The sequence below is a fragment of the Tamandua tetradactyla genome, chromosome 20 (genome assembly GCF_023851605.1).
Source record: "Tamandua tetradactyla isolate mTamTet1 chromosome 20, mTamTet1.pri, whole genome shotgun sequence".
NCBI classification, from domain to species: domain Eukaryota; kingdom Metazoa; phylum Chordata; class Mammalia; order Pilosa; family Myrmecophagidae; genus Tamandua; species Tamandua tetradactyla.
In genome coordinates this window covers 9,847,132-9,861,162 of record NC_135346.1, presented here as the reverse complement: position 1 = coordinate 9,861,162, position 14,031 = coordinate 9,847,132, and the positions used below count along the sequence as shown (strand labels likewise).

Below are 14,031 nucleotides of genomic sequence, written 5' to 3'. Positions count from 1 at the left end.
ACAGGGCTTTTAGGATACATTCATGTTACTGTGTATATCAGTAATTCAGTTTTTAAATTGCTAAGTAGTTTTTTTATTGTGTAGATACACCACTATGTGTTTATCCCTTCACTTACAGATAAACAATGAAGTTGTTTAGGGTTTTTGACTATTACAAATACAGCAGCTGTGAATGTGTAAGTCTTTGTTTGGACATATAATTTTCTTTTCCTGAGAATACTTATGAGTAGAAGGCTGTGTTATATGCTAGGTATATGTTTGTTTAATGTTTTTTTTTTAAACTGCCATATGTTTTGCTGAGAGAGTGTACTATTTTACATTCCTGTCAGCAGTGTATGAGAAGTCCATTTGAGTAGCATCCTCTTCAGCATTTCATATGGTTAGGTTTTTTTCATTCTAACTATTCTGAAGTATATATATAATGATATCTCATTGAAATATTAATTTGTATTTCTATGACGATTAATGATATTTAGCATTTTTCATGTGCTTGTTGGCCATTGATTGTATTTTCTTTTATGAACTGTCAGAGTTCAATTCTTTTGTCCATATTTATGAGGTTATCTATTTTTGTTATATGAATTCTTTATATATTCTGTCTAGAAGTTCTTTGCATGGTATATGTATTAGAAATATTTTCCCCAGACTCAGTCTTGCTTTTCCATTTTATAATGGTAACTTTTAAAGAACAGACATCTTTACTTTTGATGAAGGTGACATGATGAATTTATTTTTTTATTTCTAGTGTCCGAATTTCTTATCTTTAGTGTCTGAAGATATCTTTGCCTACCCCAAGTTCTTAGAATTATCTTTAAAAAAAATATTTGCAATAACATATATACAACATGAAATTCCCCATTTTTAACCACTTTAGAGTATACAATTCAGTGGTATTAACTACATTTACATTTTTGTGCTGCCATCACTGCTACCCATTACCAAAATTTTCCATCACCCAACAGAAACTCTCTGTTAAGCATTAATCTCCATTCCCCACCCCCATGCCTGCCCCTGGCAACCAGTTAGCTACTTTCTGTCTCAGCAAACTTGCATTTTCTTGTTCTTTTATGTAAAAAATGTGTTCTCTTGTGTCTGGTTTACTGCACTCAACATGATGTCTTCAAGGTTTGTCCACATTGTAGCATATATCAGAATTTCATTTATTTTAAGGTTGAATAATCTATATGTATATGCCACATTTGTTTACTCATACATCTGTTAATGGATGCTTCTGTTGCTTCTGCTTTTTGGCTCTTGGATAATGCTGCTATGAACATTTGTGTTCAAATATCTGTCCAATCCTGCTTTGAATTTTTTGAGTTATGTGTTAGCTAGGGTTCTCTAGAGAAATGGAATCAGCAGGAAATATCTGTAGATACAAAATTTAGAAAAAGTGTCTCACATAACCGTGGGAATATAGAGTCCAAAATCTATAGGGAAGGCTGTGAAGCTGACTACTCCAATGAAGGGTCTGGATGGACTCCACGGGAGAGGCTCACTGGCTGAAGCAGGAAGAGTATGTCTTTTGAATCCTCCTTAAAAGCCGTCCAATGATTAGATTAAATGTCACTCGTTGCAGAAGGTACTCCCCTTGGCTGATTACAAATGCGATCAGTTGTGAATGCAGCGGCTGTACTCATGATTTAATTCTATGAAATGACCTCATAGCAACACTTGCCCCACCAGACAAATGGGCACCACCACCTGGCCAAGTTGACATATAAACCTGACCATGACAGGTTATATACCTAGAAGTGGGGTTTCCAGGCCATATATGATAGTATTTCTATACATAACTTTCTGAAAAGCTGCTAGACTGTTTCTACAGTGGCTGTATTATCTTAAATCCCCACCAGCATAAATGAATGTTCCTGTTTCTCTGAATCCTTACCCACACTTGTTCTTTTCCATTTGTTTAATTACAGCCATTCTGATGAGCATGAAGTTGCATATCATTATAGCTTTGATTTATATTTCCTTAATGGCTGATGATGTTGAGCATCTTTCCTTGTACTCTTTGACCATTTGTGTATCTCCTTACCATTTGTTTATTTCCTTTGAAAAATTGTACATGTAAGTCTTTTGGGTTGTTTGTCTTTGTTGTTGAGTTGTAGGAGTTCTTTATATATTCTGGAGATCAAACCCTTATCTGATAAATGGTTTCCAAATATTTTCTTCAATTCTGTAAGTTGTCTTTTCACTTTTTAAATAATGTTCTTTAATGATTGAAAGTTTTTACTTTTACTGAGGTCCAGTTTATCAGTTTTTTATTTTGTTGCTTGTGCTTTTGGTTTGAAGTCTAAGAATCTTTTGCCTGATTCAAAGTCCTAAAGATATGGCCCTATATTTTTCCTAAGAGTTTTATAATTTTAGCGTTTATATTTAGATTGGTGATCCATTTTGAGTACATTTTTTATATGGTGTGAGGTAGGGGTCCACCTTCGTTCTTTTGCACATGGACTTCTGGTTTTCTCAGCACCATTTGTTGACGAGACTATTCTCTCCTAAGAGTTCTCTTAGCCCCTTGTCAAAAATCTCTCGGATGTAAATATGAAAGTTGTTTTCTGAATTCTCAGTTCAGTCCCATTGGTCTGTATGATTGTCTTTTTGTCTATACCATACTGTTTTGATTACCCTTGCATTGTAATAAACTTTAACATCGGAAAGTATGAGTCCTACAGCTTTGTTCTTTTTCAAGAATGTTTTGCATATTTAGGTCCCCTTGCCCTGATATTTGAATTTGGTCATTTGCTTTTCTGTTTCTGTGAAGAAGGTTGTTAAAATTTTGATTGGGATTGTATTGAATCTGTAAATCACTTTGGGCAGTATTATCATCTTGACAATTTAAGCCTTATAATCCATGAACATGAATGTCTTTCCAATTATTTAGGTCTTTTTAAAAACACCTTTCAGCCACATTTTGTAGTTTTCCATGTAGAAATCCTTTATGTTGTTGCTTAGACTTATTCCTAGATTTTATTTTTAGTTACTTTTGTAAATGGGATTATTTTCTTTTCAGATGGTTCATTACTAGGATATAGAAACACCGCTAAATTTTGCTTATTGATTTGTTTCCCACCACTTGACTGATTTTCTTAGCCCTAGTATCTTTTTATAGATTCTTTGGGATTTTCTATATATGGAATTATGTCATTACAAAGAGAGATAATTTTATTTATTCCTTTCCAATTGAATGCCTGTTACTTCCTTTTCTTGCCTAATTGCTCTGTCTAGAACTTCCAGTACAGTGTCAAGCAACTCTGGTGACAGAGCATCCTTTTCCCATTCCTGTTCTTAGGGTAAAAGCTTTCTGTCTTTTGCCATTGAGTATGATGTTAGTTGTAGGCTTTTTCTATATTATGCCTTTCATCATGCTGAAAAGTTCTCTTATTCCTATTTTTCTGAGGTTTTTTTTTTAAACCAGAAAGGGTTTAAAGAAAGGGTGCAGGATTTTGTTAAAAGCCTTTTTTGATTCAAGTGAGATCATTTGTGTGGTTTTACCTTCATTCTTTTAATATTGTCTGTTTGATTGATTTTCATATCTGGAACCACCTTTGCATTTCTAGTATAAATCCCACTTGGTATTGGTGTTTCTTCTTAATGTGCTATTGGATTTGGTTTGCTAGCATTTTGTTCAGGAATTTTGTATCTTTAGCCATAAGGAATGTTTGTAATTTTATTTTCTTGGGACATCTTTTTCTGGTTTTGTTATTATTATGATGTTGGTCTGATAAGAATGAATTAGAAAGTGTTTCCTCTTCAGGTTTTTGGAATACTGAGCAGGATTATTTGTTAATTCTTCTTGGAATATTTGGTAAAATTCACTATGAAGCTATCTGGTCCTGGACTTTACTTCACAGGGAGAGAATTCTGTGGGAGAATGGAACCCTGGAGTTCCTCTGCCATGTTGGCACCTCATAAGGATTTTCTTTTGTTTTTGTAGGTAATTTTATAAATAGCTTTATTAAAGTATAATTTGCATACTATATTGTTCACTCTTTATTAATTTACAGTCCAATAATTTTTAGTTAATATATAGACCAGTGTACCATATTCCAGTCTCAGTAGGTTTCCATCACCCAAAGAAGTTCCCTCATGACCTTTTCAGTTAATCTGCTCTGCCTTCTAGATCTGCTTCTTCCAAGTATATAAAGATAGTCTTTTGGATTTGGCTTCTGCTACTTAGCGTAGTGATTTTAAAGTTCATCTATGTTGAAACATGTTTTTTTATTACTGGATTATATTCTACTGTATGGAGATACCACAGTTTGTCTTTTCATCAGATGATGAAAATTTTGATTGTTTTCATTTTGTACCTGTTATAAATGATCCTGCTATCAAGATTAGCATATGGGTATTTACTTGAACATGTGTTTTCATCTCTCATTATGTATACCTAGTAGTAGAATTACTGTGACATATAATAAACATATGTTTAGCATTTTAGGAAAGGGCCAGCTTTTATTTACTCTTGTCTCTTTGGTGAAAGGTATATTCAGATTTTTTTTTCTCCAGTTTTTAATTGGGTTGTTTTTCTTATTATTGAGTTGTAAGAGTTCTTTGTATGTTTTGTTTTGAAGTTCTTTATCATATATATGATTTGCAAATGCTTTCTTTCAGTCTGTGGCTTGTCTTTTCCTTTTCTTAATAGCATTTCTTGATACTATTATAATAAAAAAGGAACAAAATTATAAGAAGTAAGTCTTATAATTTTTTTCTTCATGTTTAGAATGTCTTTGGATATTTTAGGGTGTTTTTCTTTTTCTTTTTCATTTCCATATGAATTCAAGAACTTGATTGAACATAGATAGTTTCTCCAAATATTTAGATCTTCTTTAATTTCTATCAGTAATATATTGTATGTTTCAGTGTATAAGTCTTATATTTCAGTTGTTAAATTGTTCCTGAATATTTTATTCTTTTTGATGTTATTTTGAATAGAATTGTTTTCTTAATTTTATTTTCTTTTTATTAGTTGCTAGCAGATAGAAATACAATTTGTTTTTCTGTGTTGATCTTATATCCTGTAACCTTGATTCACTCTTTTATTAGTTCTAGTAGTTTGTAAATTCCTAATGTTTTTACATAGAGAATCAGTGTGCTATGAATAAAGATGGTCTATGCTCTTACTTTCCAGTCTCCCTTTCTTTTTTTTTTTAACCATACTGTACTAGCCAGTGTCTCCAGCACACTGTTGGTTGATGGTTGTGAGAGCAGACAGCCTTGCCTATTTCCTGATACCTGTTATAATTTCTAGGTCAACCACTAAAATAAAAACAAAAAAAAAACCCATTTTAAAATCAATAAAGGATTTCAAATGGTATACGTTAAGATATATTTGTTTAATAGAAATGACTTCAGGAAAAGAGGACCAAAAAAGATGAGATATCTAAAAAACAAATAGCAAAATGGCAGGCACAGTTTGGCCATGTCAGTAATTGCACTGAATGTCCGTTGTCTAAACATTATAATAAAAAAGCAGAGTTTATCAGATTCTCTGGCCATCTGAGTTCCATATATATGCTCTCTGCAAGAGACACATTTTAGCTTCAAAGCATTACTATGTTAAAAGTGTAAGAGTACAGATTCATCAGGTAAGTTGTTGTCATAAGAGAACGGGTGTGGCCTTATCAATATCAGTCATAATAGACTTCAATACAGGAACTGTTAACAGAGACCAAGAGGGAAATTTCACAGTGTTGAGTGTCAGTACATTAGAAGCACATAATCATTCTTATTGTATGCATCCTTAATAACAGAGCCCTAAAGTACATGAAGTGTAAAAACTGACACAGTAGAAAGGAGAAATAGAAATTCAACAATTGTATTTGAAGATTCCAAAAGCCTACTTAAAATACTCAGTAGAACCAGCAAACTGAAGATTAGTAAATATAAAATGTCATCAAATTTAAAATATCATTTTAAAATATCAAATAAAAACATTATTAGCCAATTTGATCTGATTCTTTTTTTTTCCCCAAGGTATATGGGTTATTCTTCAGGGCGGAGCGTATTATAGGCCATAAAATAAGTCTCAATACGTTTATTAGAATTGAAATCAATCAAAGTATGACCAAAGTGGAATTAAATTATAAATGAGTACCAGAAAGAAATGTGGAAATTTAATATACTTCCAAATAGCCAGTGGATCAGGGGAAATGAGAAAATTTTTTAACTGAATGAAAATGAACAAACAAAAATTTATAGGATGCAACTAAGGCAATACATACAGGGAAAGTTATAGTATTAAATTTACAGCTTCTTTATGAGAATAGAATAACGGTTTCAAGTCAGTCATGTAAGTTTCCACCTTAAGAATAAGGTGCTAGTTCTTTTCCTAAATCGATGCAAATGTACTAAGAAATGATGATCAGACATCTATGTGATGATGTTAAGAATTACTGATTGCATATGTAGAATGGAATGATTTCTAAATGTTGTGTTAATTTCTTTTTTTTCTTTAATTAATGAAAAAAAAAAAAAAAGATTTTTGGGGGCAGCCACTTCTGCAGCTTGCCTTGTGTGGCAAACTGGATAAAAAACACACTGCTGTCTCTGCACAATAGTTATTATCCGAATCTCTCAAAACTGGTAGAAATGACGTCTCAGTAATGGTATCTCCCAGACCACCAACATATAGTGTGGTGATGGTCTTGTCCTCTGGTGGGTCCGGACGAGGCGTTGTTGAAGCCCACTTTAGAATCTTATCTGCCACATGATAATTGATTCCATAATATCCATCTTTTATATTCTGATCAGCAAGGGGGTCATCTGGATCTGTAGGCTTCTCATGTCTGTATGAGTACTTCTCTCTTACATTCTCCTTTCACCCAGAAGAAGCAAATGTGGGGTCAACTCCATTTATAGTAGGGTGTGGTCTGGGCCAGTTTGAGTAGCATGTCACTGGTGGATGTGGCTTTCCCCAGCATACCAACTAATGGTATTCCATCAGAGTGAGAAATCTCTCTCTCCACATTCTGTGCGTAGTACTCTTTGTTGACATCTGCCTTTGGCATATCATCCTTAAAAGACAGTCCCACATCCTGAGCCCAGATGAGTAGGCCATATTCTAGGTCCAAGAGGCATGTCTGGCAGACGGTCTTCAATTTGCTGCAGGTTTGGCAGACTTAGGTATTAAAATGCATGCGTACCCCAGGGCACCAGCAAAACACTGTGAATGGCCTGGCACAGATTTTGCATTCCTTCCCATACTTTCCTTTGGTCATTTGGATATACGGGTGTTCTCCAAGACACGTCTGGCACAGTATGGGGAAGTTGGTATCCTCCTGGTTCTGCCTGTTATAGGTATTGGATCTCAGAGAGGTCGCCATCTGGAGAGCGTCTGGAGGCAGCGGTGCCTTTCTAGTTGGGAGAGAGGATGCCACAATACCATCAGGCTGAAATGCAACTCATTTTAAAAATTAATCTAAAACAGAATATTCAGGATGATAAACTCCTGGCTTCAAAAGTGATAAAATGCCCATTTTGTTTGAAAAAAAAAAAAGAATAAGAAGAGTAAAGCAAACCCAAAGAAAGTAGAAGGAAGCATCAATTAGAAAACAGAAAAACAGCTGTTAAATCTTTGAAACAAAAGGTTGGGTCTTTGAGAAAGATATCAAAATTGATACACCCTGAGTTAGACTGCCCATGATAAAATAGAGAAGACCCTAATTACTGAAGTCATGCATGACAGAGGGGCCATCACTACCTATCCTGCAGTGGAGGGGGAGTTATTGCTGTATGAGCTGATGAAAACATTTCGGGAATGGATGGTGGTAGTGGCAGCATAGCCTTGTGAATGTAAGTAGTGCCACTGAGTTGTACATGGTTAAAATGGCAAGTTTTATGTTAATGTATGCTGCCACAATTAAAAATCATTCAAGAGTTAAAAGGGAATTTTGTGAACTTTATCATCAAAGTGGGTGAAATCTTTCATTACCAAAATTGTATCAAAACAAATAGAAACTTTGAATATACTTATAAAAAGTAAAGTAACCCGGGTTCTATTCCTGGTCCATGCCAAAAACAAACAAGCAAAACAATAATAAAAAATTCACCAAATGGTACTGCAATAACAGAATACTCACATGAAAAACTAATGAATTGTGACCCTGCCATATAGTATACAAAAAAAAAGTAATCAAATTACTAGTTAAATGTATTCCCACAAAGAGAAGCCTAGGCCCAGATGGTGTTACTGAAGAATTTTTTCAAATATTTAAGGAAGCATTATTAGAGATCCTATGCAACTTTTTTGGAAAATATGGGAAGAGGAAACACTTTCCAACATATTCTGTGAGGCCAGTATTACCCCAATACCAAAGAAATACAAAGATACCACAACAAAGTTGCACACTGTTATCCTTCATAAGTATGTACATGTAGAAATTGTTAACAAAATAGCAACAAATGAAATCCAGGAATATGTTAAAAATATTACACACCGTGAACAATTTGGTGTTATCACAGAAATGCAAGGTTGGTGTAACATCTATAAATCAATACAATATATTAATAAAATAAGGAACAGAAAACCACATGATTCTTTCAATAAACACATGCCAAAAAGCATTTGACAAATCCAAAATCCATGCCTGAAAATAATCTTTGAACAATCTAGACAAGTAGAATGGAAGGAATTTCTTAACCCTGACATAAGGTATGTACAAAAATCCTATTGCATGGGGAATTTTTATGGTTTTCTTTCATTTTTATCTCTGACTCCTTTCTAGTTAATTTTTGTCTGTGCTGTTACATTATAATGAAAGTTCAGGATTTTTTCTGTATGGACATCTTATTCTTCCAGCACCATTTGTAAAAAGATGATCTTTTCCCTGTTGAAGTACCTTGGTACTTTTCTCAAATATCAGTTGAAATATATTTATATGTATCTCCTTTTGTTTTCTTTATCTTGTTCCATTAATCTATAAATTGATACTTTTCCTGATTCCATCTTGAGTGCTACAATTTTATATAGTCTGTTTTGAAATCTGATGGTATATGTACTCCAATTTTGTTCTTATTTTTCAAAATTGTTCTAGCAGTTTTAGGTTCTGTGTTAGTTTGCAAGCTGCCAGAATGCAGTAACCAGAACTGATACGGCTTTTATAAAGGGGACTTTAGTAAGTTAAAAGTTTACAGTTCTAAGGAAGTGAAAGCGTCCAAATTAAGGCATAAAGAAGAAGTTACCTTCACTCAGGAAAGGCCAATGGGTCAGGAACACCTGCCAGCTGGGTGGTCCCGTGGCTGGCATCAGCTGGTCCCTTGCTCCTGGGCTCCATTGCTTTCAGCCTCTGTTCCTTTGGGGGTTCCTCCCTTTACTTCTCTGAGGCTGGCTTTCATTTCTTGGCTTCCCTTGACTCTTTCCAGGTTCTGGTTTAGTTAACATCTCGGGGCAGTGTCTGCTGGGCTCCAAGCATCTCCAAACATTCACGTCTCTGTTCTCCGCATGTCTGAATCTGTGTCAGCTCTACTGTGAAGTTTCTGTCGGCTCTGAGGCTTCTGTTGTTTCACTACACTTGATCCTTTCTGGTGTTTCTCCAAAATGTTTCCCCCTTTTTTGTTTGTTTTTTTAAATAATTTTTTATTAATTAAAAAAAATTACAAGAAACGCAAATGTCCTTAACATATGCTCGTTCCGCTCTACATATATAATCAGTAATTCACAATATCATCGCATAGTTGCATATTCATCATCATGATCATTTCTTAGAACATTTGCATCAATTCAGAAAAAGAAATAAAAAGACAACAGAAAAATAAAACAAAAATGTTTCCCCTTTTAAAGACTCTAGTATCTTAATCAAGACCTACCTGGAATGGGCGAAGTCACATCTCCACCTAATCAAAGGTTATACCCACAATTGGGCAAGTCACATCTCCTAGATATACTCTAATCAAGTTTCAACCTACAGTATTAAATTAGGATTAACAAAACGATTGCTCCCACAAGACTGGATCAGGATTAAAACATGGTTTTTCTGGGGTACATAATACTTTCAAACTGGCATAGGTTCTTTTCATTTCCATGTAAATTTTGCAATCATTATGTCAGTTTTTACAAGTCAGCCTTTTGGATTTTTTATTGAGATTCTATTGATTGTGGAGTACAGTTTGGAGAGAAATGCCATCTTAATAATCTTAAACAGGATACAATTTTTTTTATTTAGGTCTTTAATTTCAGCAATCTTTTCTAGTTTTTAGGGTATGGGATCTTGTATATATTTTGATAAATGTGTCTCTTAAGCATTATGTATTATGTTTTTATGGAATTTAAATTTTTAGGTTTTTATTTTGTAATGTACAATAAAGCATTAATTTTTGGATGCCAAACTTATATCTTGCCTTCTTGCTAAATTCACTTTTATTTGGTAGCTTTTTTGTCAGATTTATAGGATTTTCTTTATATACAATCTTATTGTCTACAATTGAAGCACCTGTTCTCCCTTTCTTGAATCAGCTATAGTTCTGGGAGCTCAAATAATGGGTAAGGGTAAGTTTTTCTTCACCGTTAATATTCCAAATAATAAATTCAATGAATTTATTGAATAATTCATTGAATTTATTATATTATATTCATTCAGTAATTCAATGAATAATTCTAACGATACTTTGCATCTAGTTGCTGATCAAAAATGAATACTTTTGTCTACCAGATGACCCTAGTTATATGGAAATTGTGTTGTGTTTGGTGGGTTACCTTGTGTCAGTCTAGCCCATCTGTTATCACCCTATATTTTCACAGGAATCTTGGATTTAGGAAGCCGAGGTTTCTTTTCAAGAGTTAGTGGATGCTCTGGTAGTAAATAAGAGCCATCCTAGGCTCACCAAAATAATTATTTGATCACTGCCAGAACACAGGTGAAGTTTATTGTTAGAGAGGCACTCCTCTACTGGCAAGATCTCAGTGTGGACATGGGAGTTTTTAAAGTTCCATTCAAGTAGTCATTAGACAAAGAAGTTTTACTTGTTTATTAGAAAGGGCAAACATCAAAGGGTGCCTGATACTAGCCCAGTCAGAAGAAAAAAGGTTCAAATACACAAAGGTTCTGCCACCAGCCCAAATAGGAAAAACCAAAGTTCAAAATGCCCTTTACCAAAAGAGGTCCCCCAAAATGTGAGAACCTCAGCCAATAAAAGGAGACTCAGAACCAAGAGGACTCATCAACAGGAACCCAGCACATATGGGAAGACAGCAGACCACAAAGTGTGCCTGCAGGAACAGTGTTCAAATCCAGTGTCATCTCTGAAGTCTTGCTGATGTTCACTCCAGATCCCATTTCTAACCCCTGTAATGTAAACTGAGAAATACTCTAATCTGCAAGGTAACAGAGCCATTTATTTGGGTCTTAGAATTGCAATTTGGGCAGTATAGATTCAGGTAACAATCCAAATAGTCTCCCTCTCTTTGGGATTCCAGGCAAGGGTTTTTAAAGTAAAAGGAAAGGGTTATATAATTTGTTTGTGATTGGTGGATGTTTTTGTAGATAGTTTAGAAAAGAAAAAAAGATGATACTAAAACTAAGATTAAGAGGTAACTTCATAATCGGTAAATCAAGTTGACACCGCCTGATGCTGGCTCACCAATTTTAACATTACTAAGCAGTGTAACTAAATCCAGGCGTTGTGTGTCTGCATATGTGATGCAAGACTATTCCATTAGGTATTTTTTTGTGTCTTCTGTTGCTTTTTTCATCTCTATACTTAGCCTGTACATTTTTGAACACACAGAGCTTATTTATAATTAGCTGTTTTAATGTCTTTTTCTATTGATCACTTCTGACAGTCTTGGGTCTGTTTCTATTCATCAGTTTTTCTCTTGGTTATGGATCATACATTCCTGTTTAATCTGCTTTTTTTAAAAAAAACATACATCAGACTTTATAAATTTTATGTTGTTGGATTCCAGCTTACGTTGTATTTCTTTTGATAGTATTAAACTTTGTTCTGGCATGTAGTTCAGCTAACTAGAATCCATTTGGTAATTTTGAGTCCTGTCTTTTACATTTTTTTGAGCAAGACCAGTGCTATCTAATTTAACATATTTCTAAGGAGAAATAAATTTCTGAGGACTCTTCCCAATGTCCCATGTATTGTGTGGTCTAGGAAATAATCCTTCCCTCTATGAGTTCATTTAATTTTTTATTATTTTTAATTTTAATTTAATTTAATTTTCATTGAATTCTTAACCCTACTGCTTTCCGCTGGTTCTTTTCCTCAGTTCAGATTGGTTTGCTCATGTATTTGCATATCGGTACCCACCTAAAAACTCAAGGGAACCTTTCTGAAGAACTGCAGAGTTGGTATATGCTCTCCGTCTCTTCTCCCCTCTTCTTTCCCTCTTTCCCTTCCTATTCCCCTCTCTGCCTTTCTCTGTAGCTTCCTCCTTTTGGGTACTCTGCTCTGTACATTCTCACCATCTTGTCCTCCATCACCTTCAGCCCCACCCCTAATCTCTGTCTCTTGAGCTCAGTGAGATTGCCATTCTCCTTTAGGCTTCTCACTTCTAAACTGCTGCCTAGACATTGCATGTAGATAGTATAATGGAGTATTGTTGGGGGTTGCCTTTTGTTTTTTTATGTTCCTCTTTCAGGGCTCTGTCTTACCCGTTTTCCAGGATCTTGAAACTCATTTTATGTATTCTGTCTGGCTTTCCAGTTTTTTATTTGTTTTCTAGATAGAATAGTAAACCTCAGTCCCTATTATTCTATCTTGGATGAAAACCAAATTTTCTTTTAATTACTTTTCTGTTAGATGATGTGTTTATTTGGAGTAATATAAGCAAAAAAAAAATACAGTTCTACTGCTTAAGAAAAATGATTTTTCATGTTCACATAAGTAATTTCATCTGGATTTTGATTAGGAATTGTTATAAACAAATACTTAGAGCCCTTTTATTTTACTCTGTGGAAAATTGATACGTTTGTAATTTCTTGAACCTCCTCATAAAGTTGTATGCTTTGTCAGTTTTTTTATTTAAGCTTATTTCTACTGCATCAATAAAATTGTATAATTTTCTTTATAAATGACTTCTGTGTTTATTTTTTGTTATTTTATATTTCGTTTGCATTACCAGTGGGTTTTTTACCAATTGGGTTTTTTCCATATTTTTATTATTTATATATTTACTTTGTAAGTGGCCACGGTGTTAAATTCTCATTGATTGTAGTATTTTAGGTTGTTTTATAATTGTTTGTAAGTGTACTCTGCATATTAAGTATAGTAACTTTTGATTCTCATCTAATTAGCAAATATTTTTCCTATTTTTCCTTCCTTTGTTTTATTCAGTTGATTTTTTTTCTCAAATTTTTTATTTTGAAATAATTTCAAACTCAGTAGATTTTGTTAAAATGAAATTTTATCAATATTTTCCTTTATGGTTTGCTTAGAAATCTTTTTCCCAGACCAAGACCAATAAAAATACTCTCATTTTCTTTTAGTACTGATCTACCTTTAGCTTTTTCCAAAAAACTACCATGGTTTTTTTGGTTTAATAAGTTGCCTTACTTTATATATTTTCTGTATATACTTGAATGTGAATTTTTAAAGTGTTTTTTTTTTTATGTGTTACCTAATATGTACTCAAGAGGTTGTAATAATGATATAGCATGTTTGATTGTGGAGTCGCTCTGCATAGGCATGTTTTTCCTTTCATTCTCTACATTTTGACATGCCCAAAATTTGAAATTATGCAGATTTGTTTTATAACACTTTTAGGGTCAACTAAAGACAATTTTTAAAGAAGTTTTACACAGAATTGTATTGACATCAGGTTATATTTGGGAAAACTAGGAAATTTTTTTAGTAAACATTGTTGTGTTACCGTGAGTGACAGGGTGAGACTTTCTTACTTTCTTGGTTAACATACAGGGTTTTTTTGTTTAGGTATTTTTTTTTCCTATATTGTATTTTATTTATAATCTTTGCTAAAGAGATTGTTTTTCTGTTTTTATAGTTTTGGTAAGCAGTTTGGAGGAAAAAGAGGATGTGATTGTCTTGTATTAGAGCCTTCAGAAATGATTGTGGTAAGAA

The 14,031-nt window shown here is 33.7% G+C and overlaps 1 protein-coding gene and 1 pseudogene across 15 annotated transcripts in view; one reads left to right on the top strand and one right to left on the bottom strand.

Annotated features, from left to right (window-relative positions):
- Positions 1–14,031, top strand: part of RAPGEF6 (Rap guanine nucleotide exchange factor 6) — a 316,707-nt gene that overhangs the window by 70,012 nt on the left and 232,664 nt on the right. For 14 of the 15 annotated variants that reach the window (XR_013166664.1, XR_013166665.1, XR_013166667.1 and 11 more), the window contains one exon: positions 13,955–14,024. The exons of the other annotated variant lie outside the window; for it this stretch is intronic. Coding sequence is in view for 10 of the 14 variants with exons in the window: in XM_077138332.1 (XP_076994447.1) it covers positions 13,955–14,024 (70 nt within the window). In the remaining 4 variants the exon portion in view is untranslated. The remainder of the gene's footprint in view (positions 1–13,954; positions 14,025–14,031) is intronic. 15 annotated transcript variants of the gene reach the window in all.
- LOC143664691 (pre-mRNA-splicing factor RBM22 pseudogene) lies at positions 6,484–7,331 on the bottom strand (annotated as a pseudogene).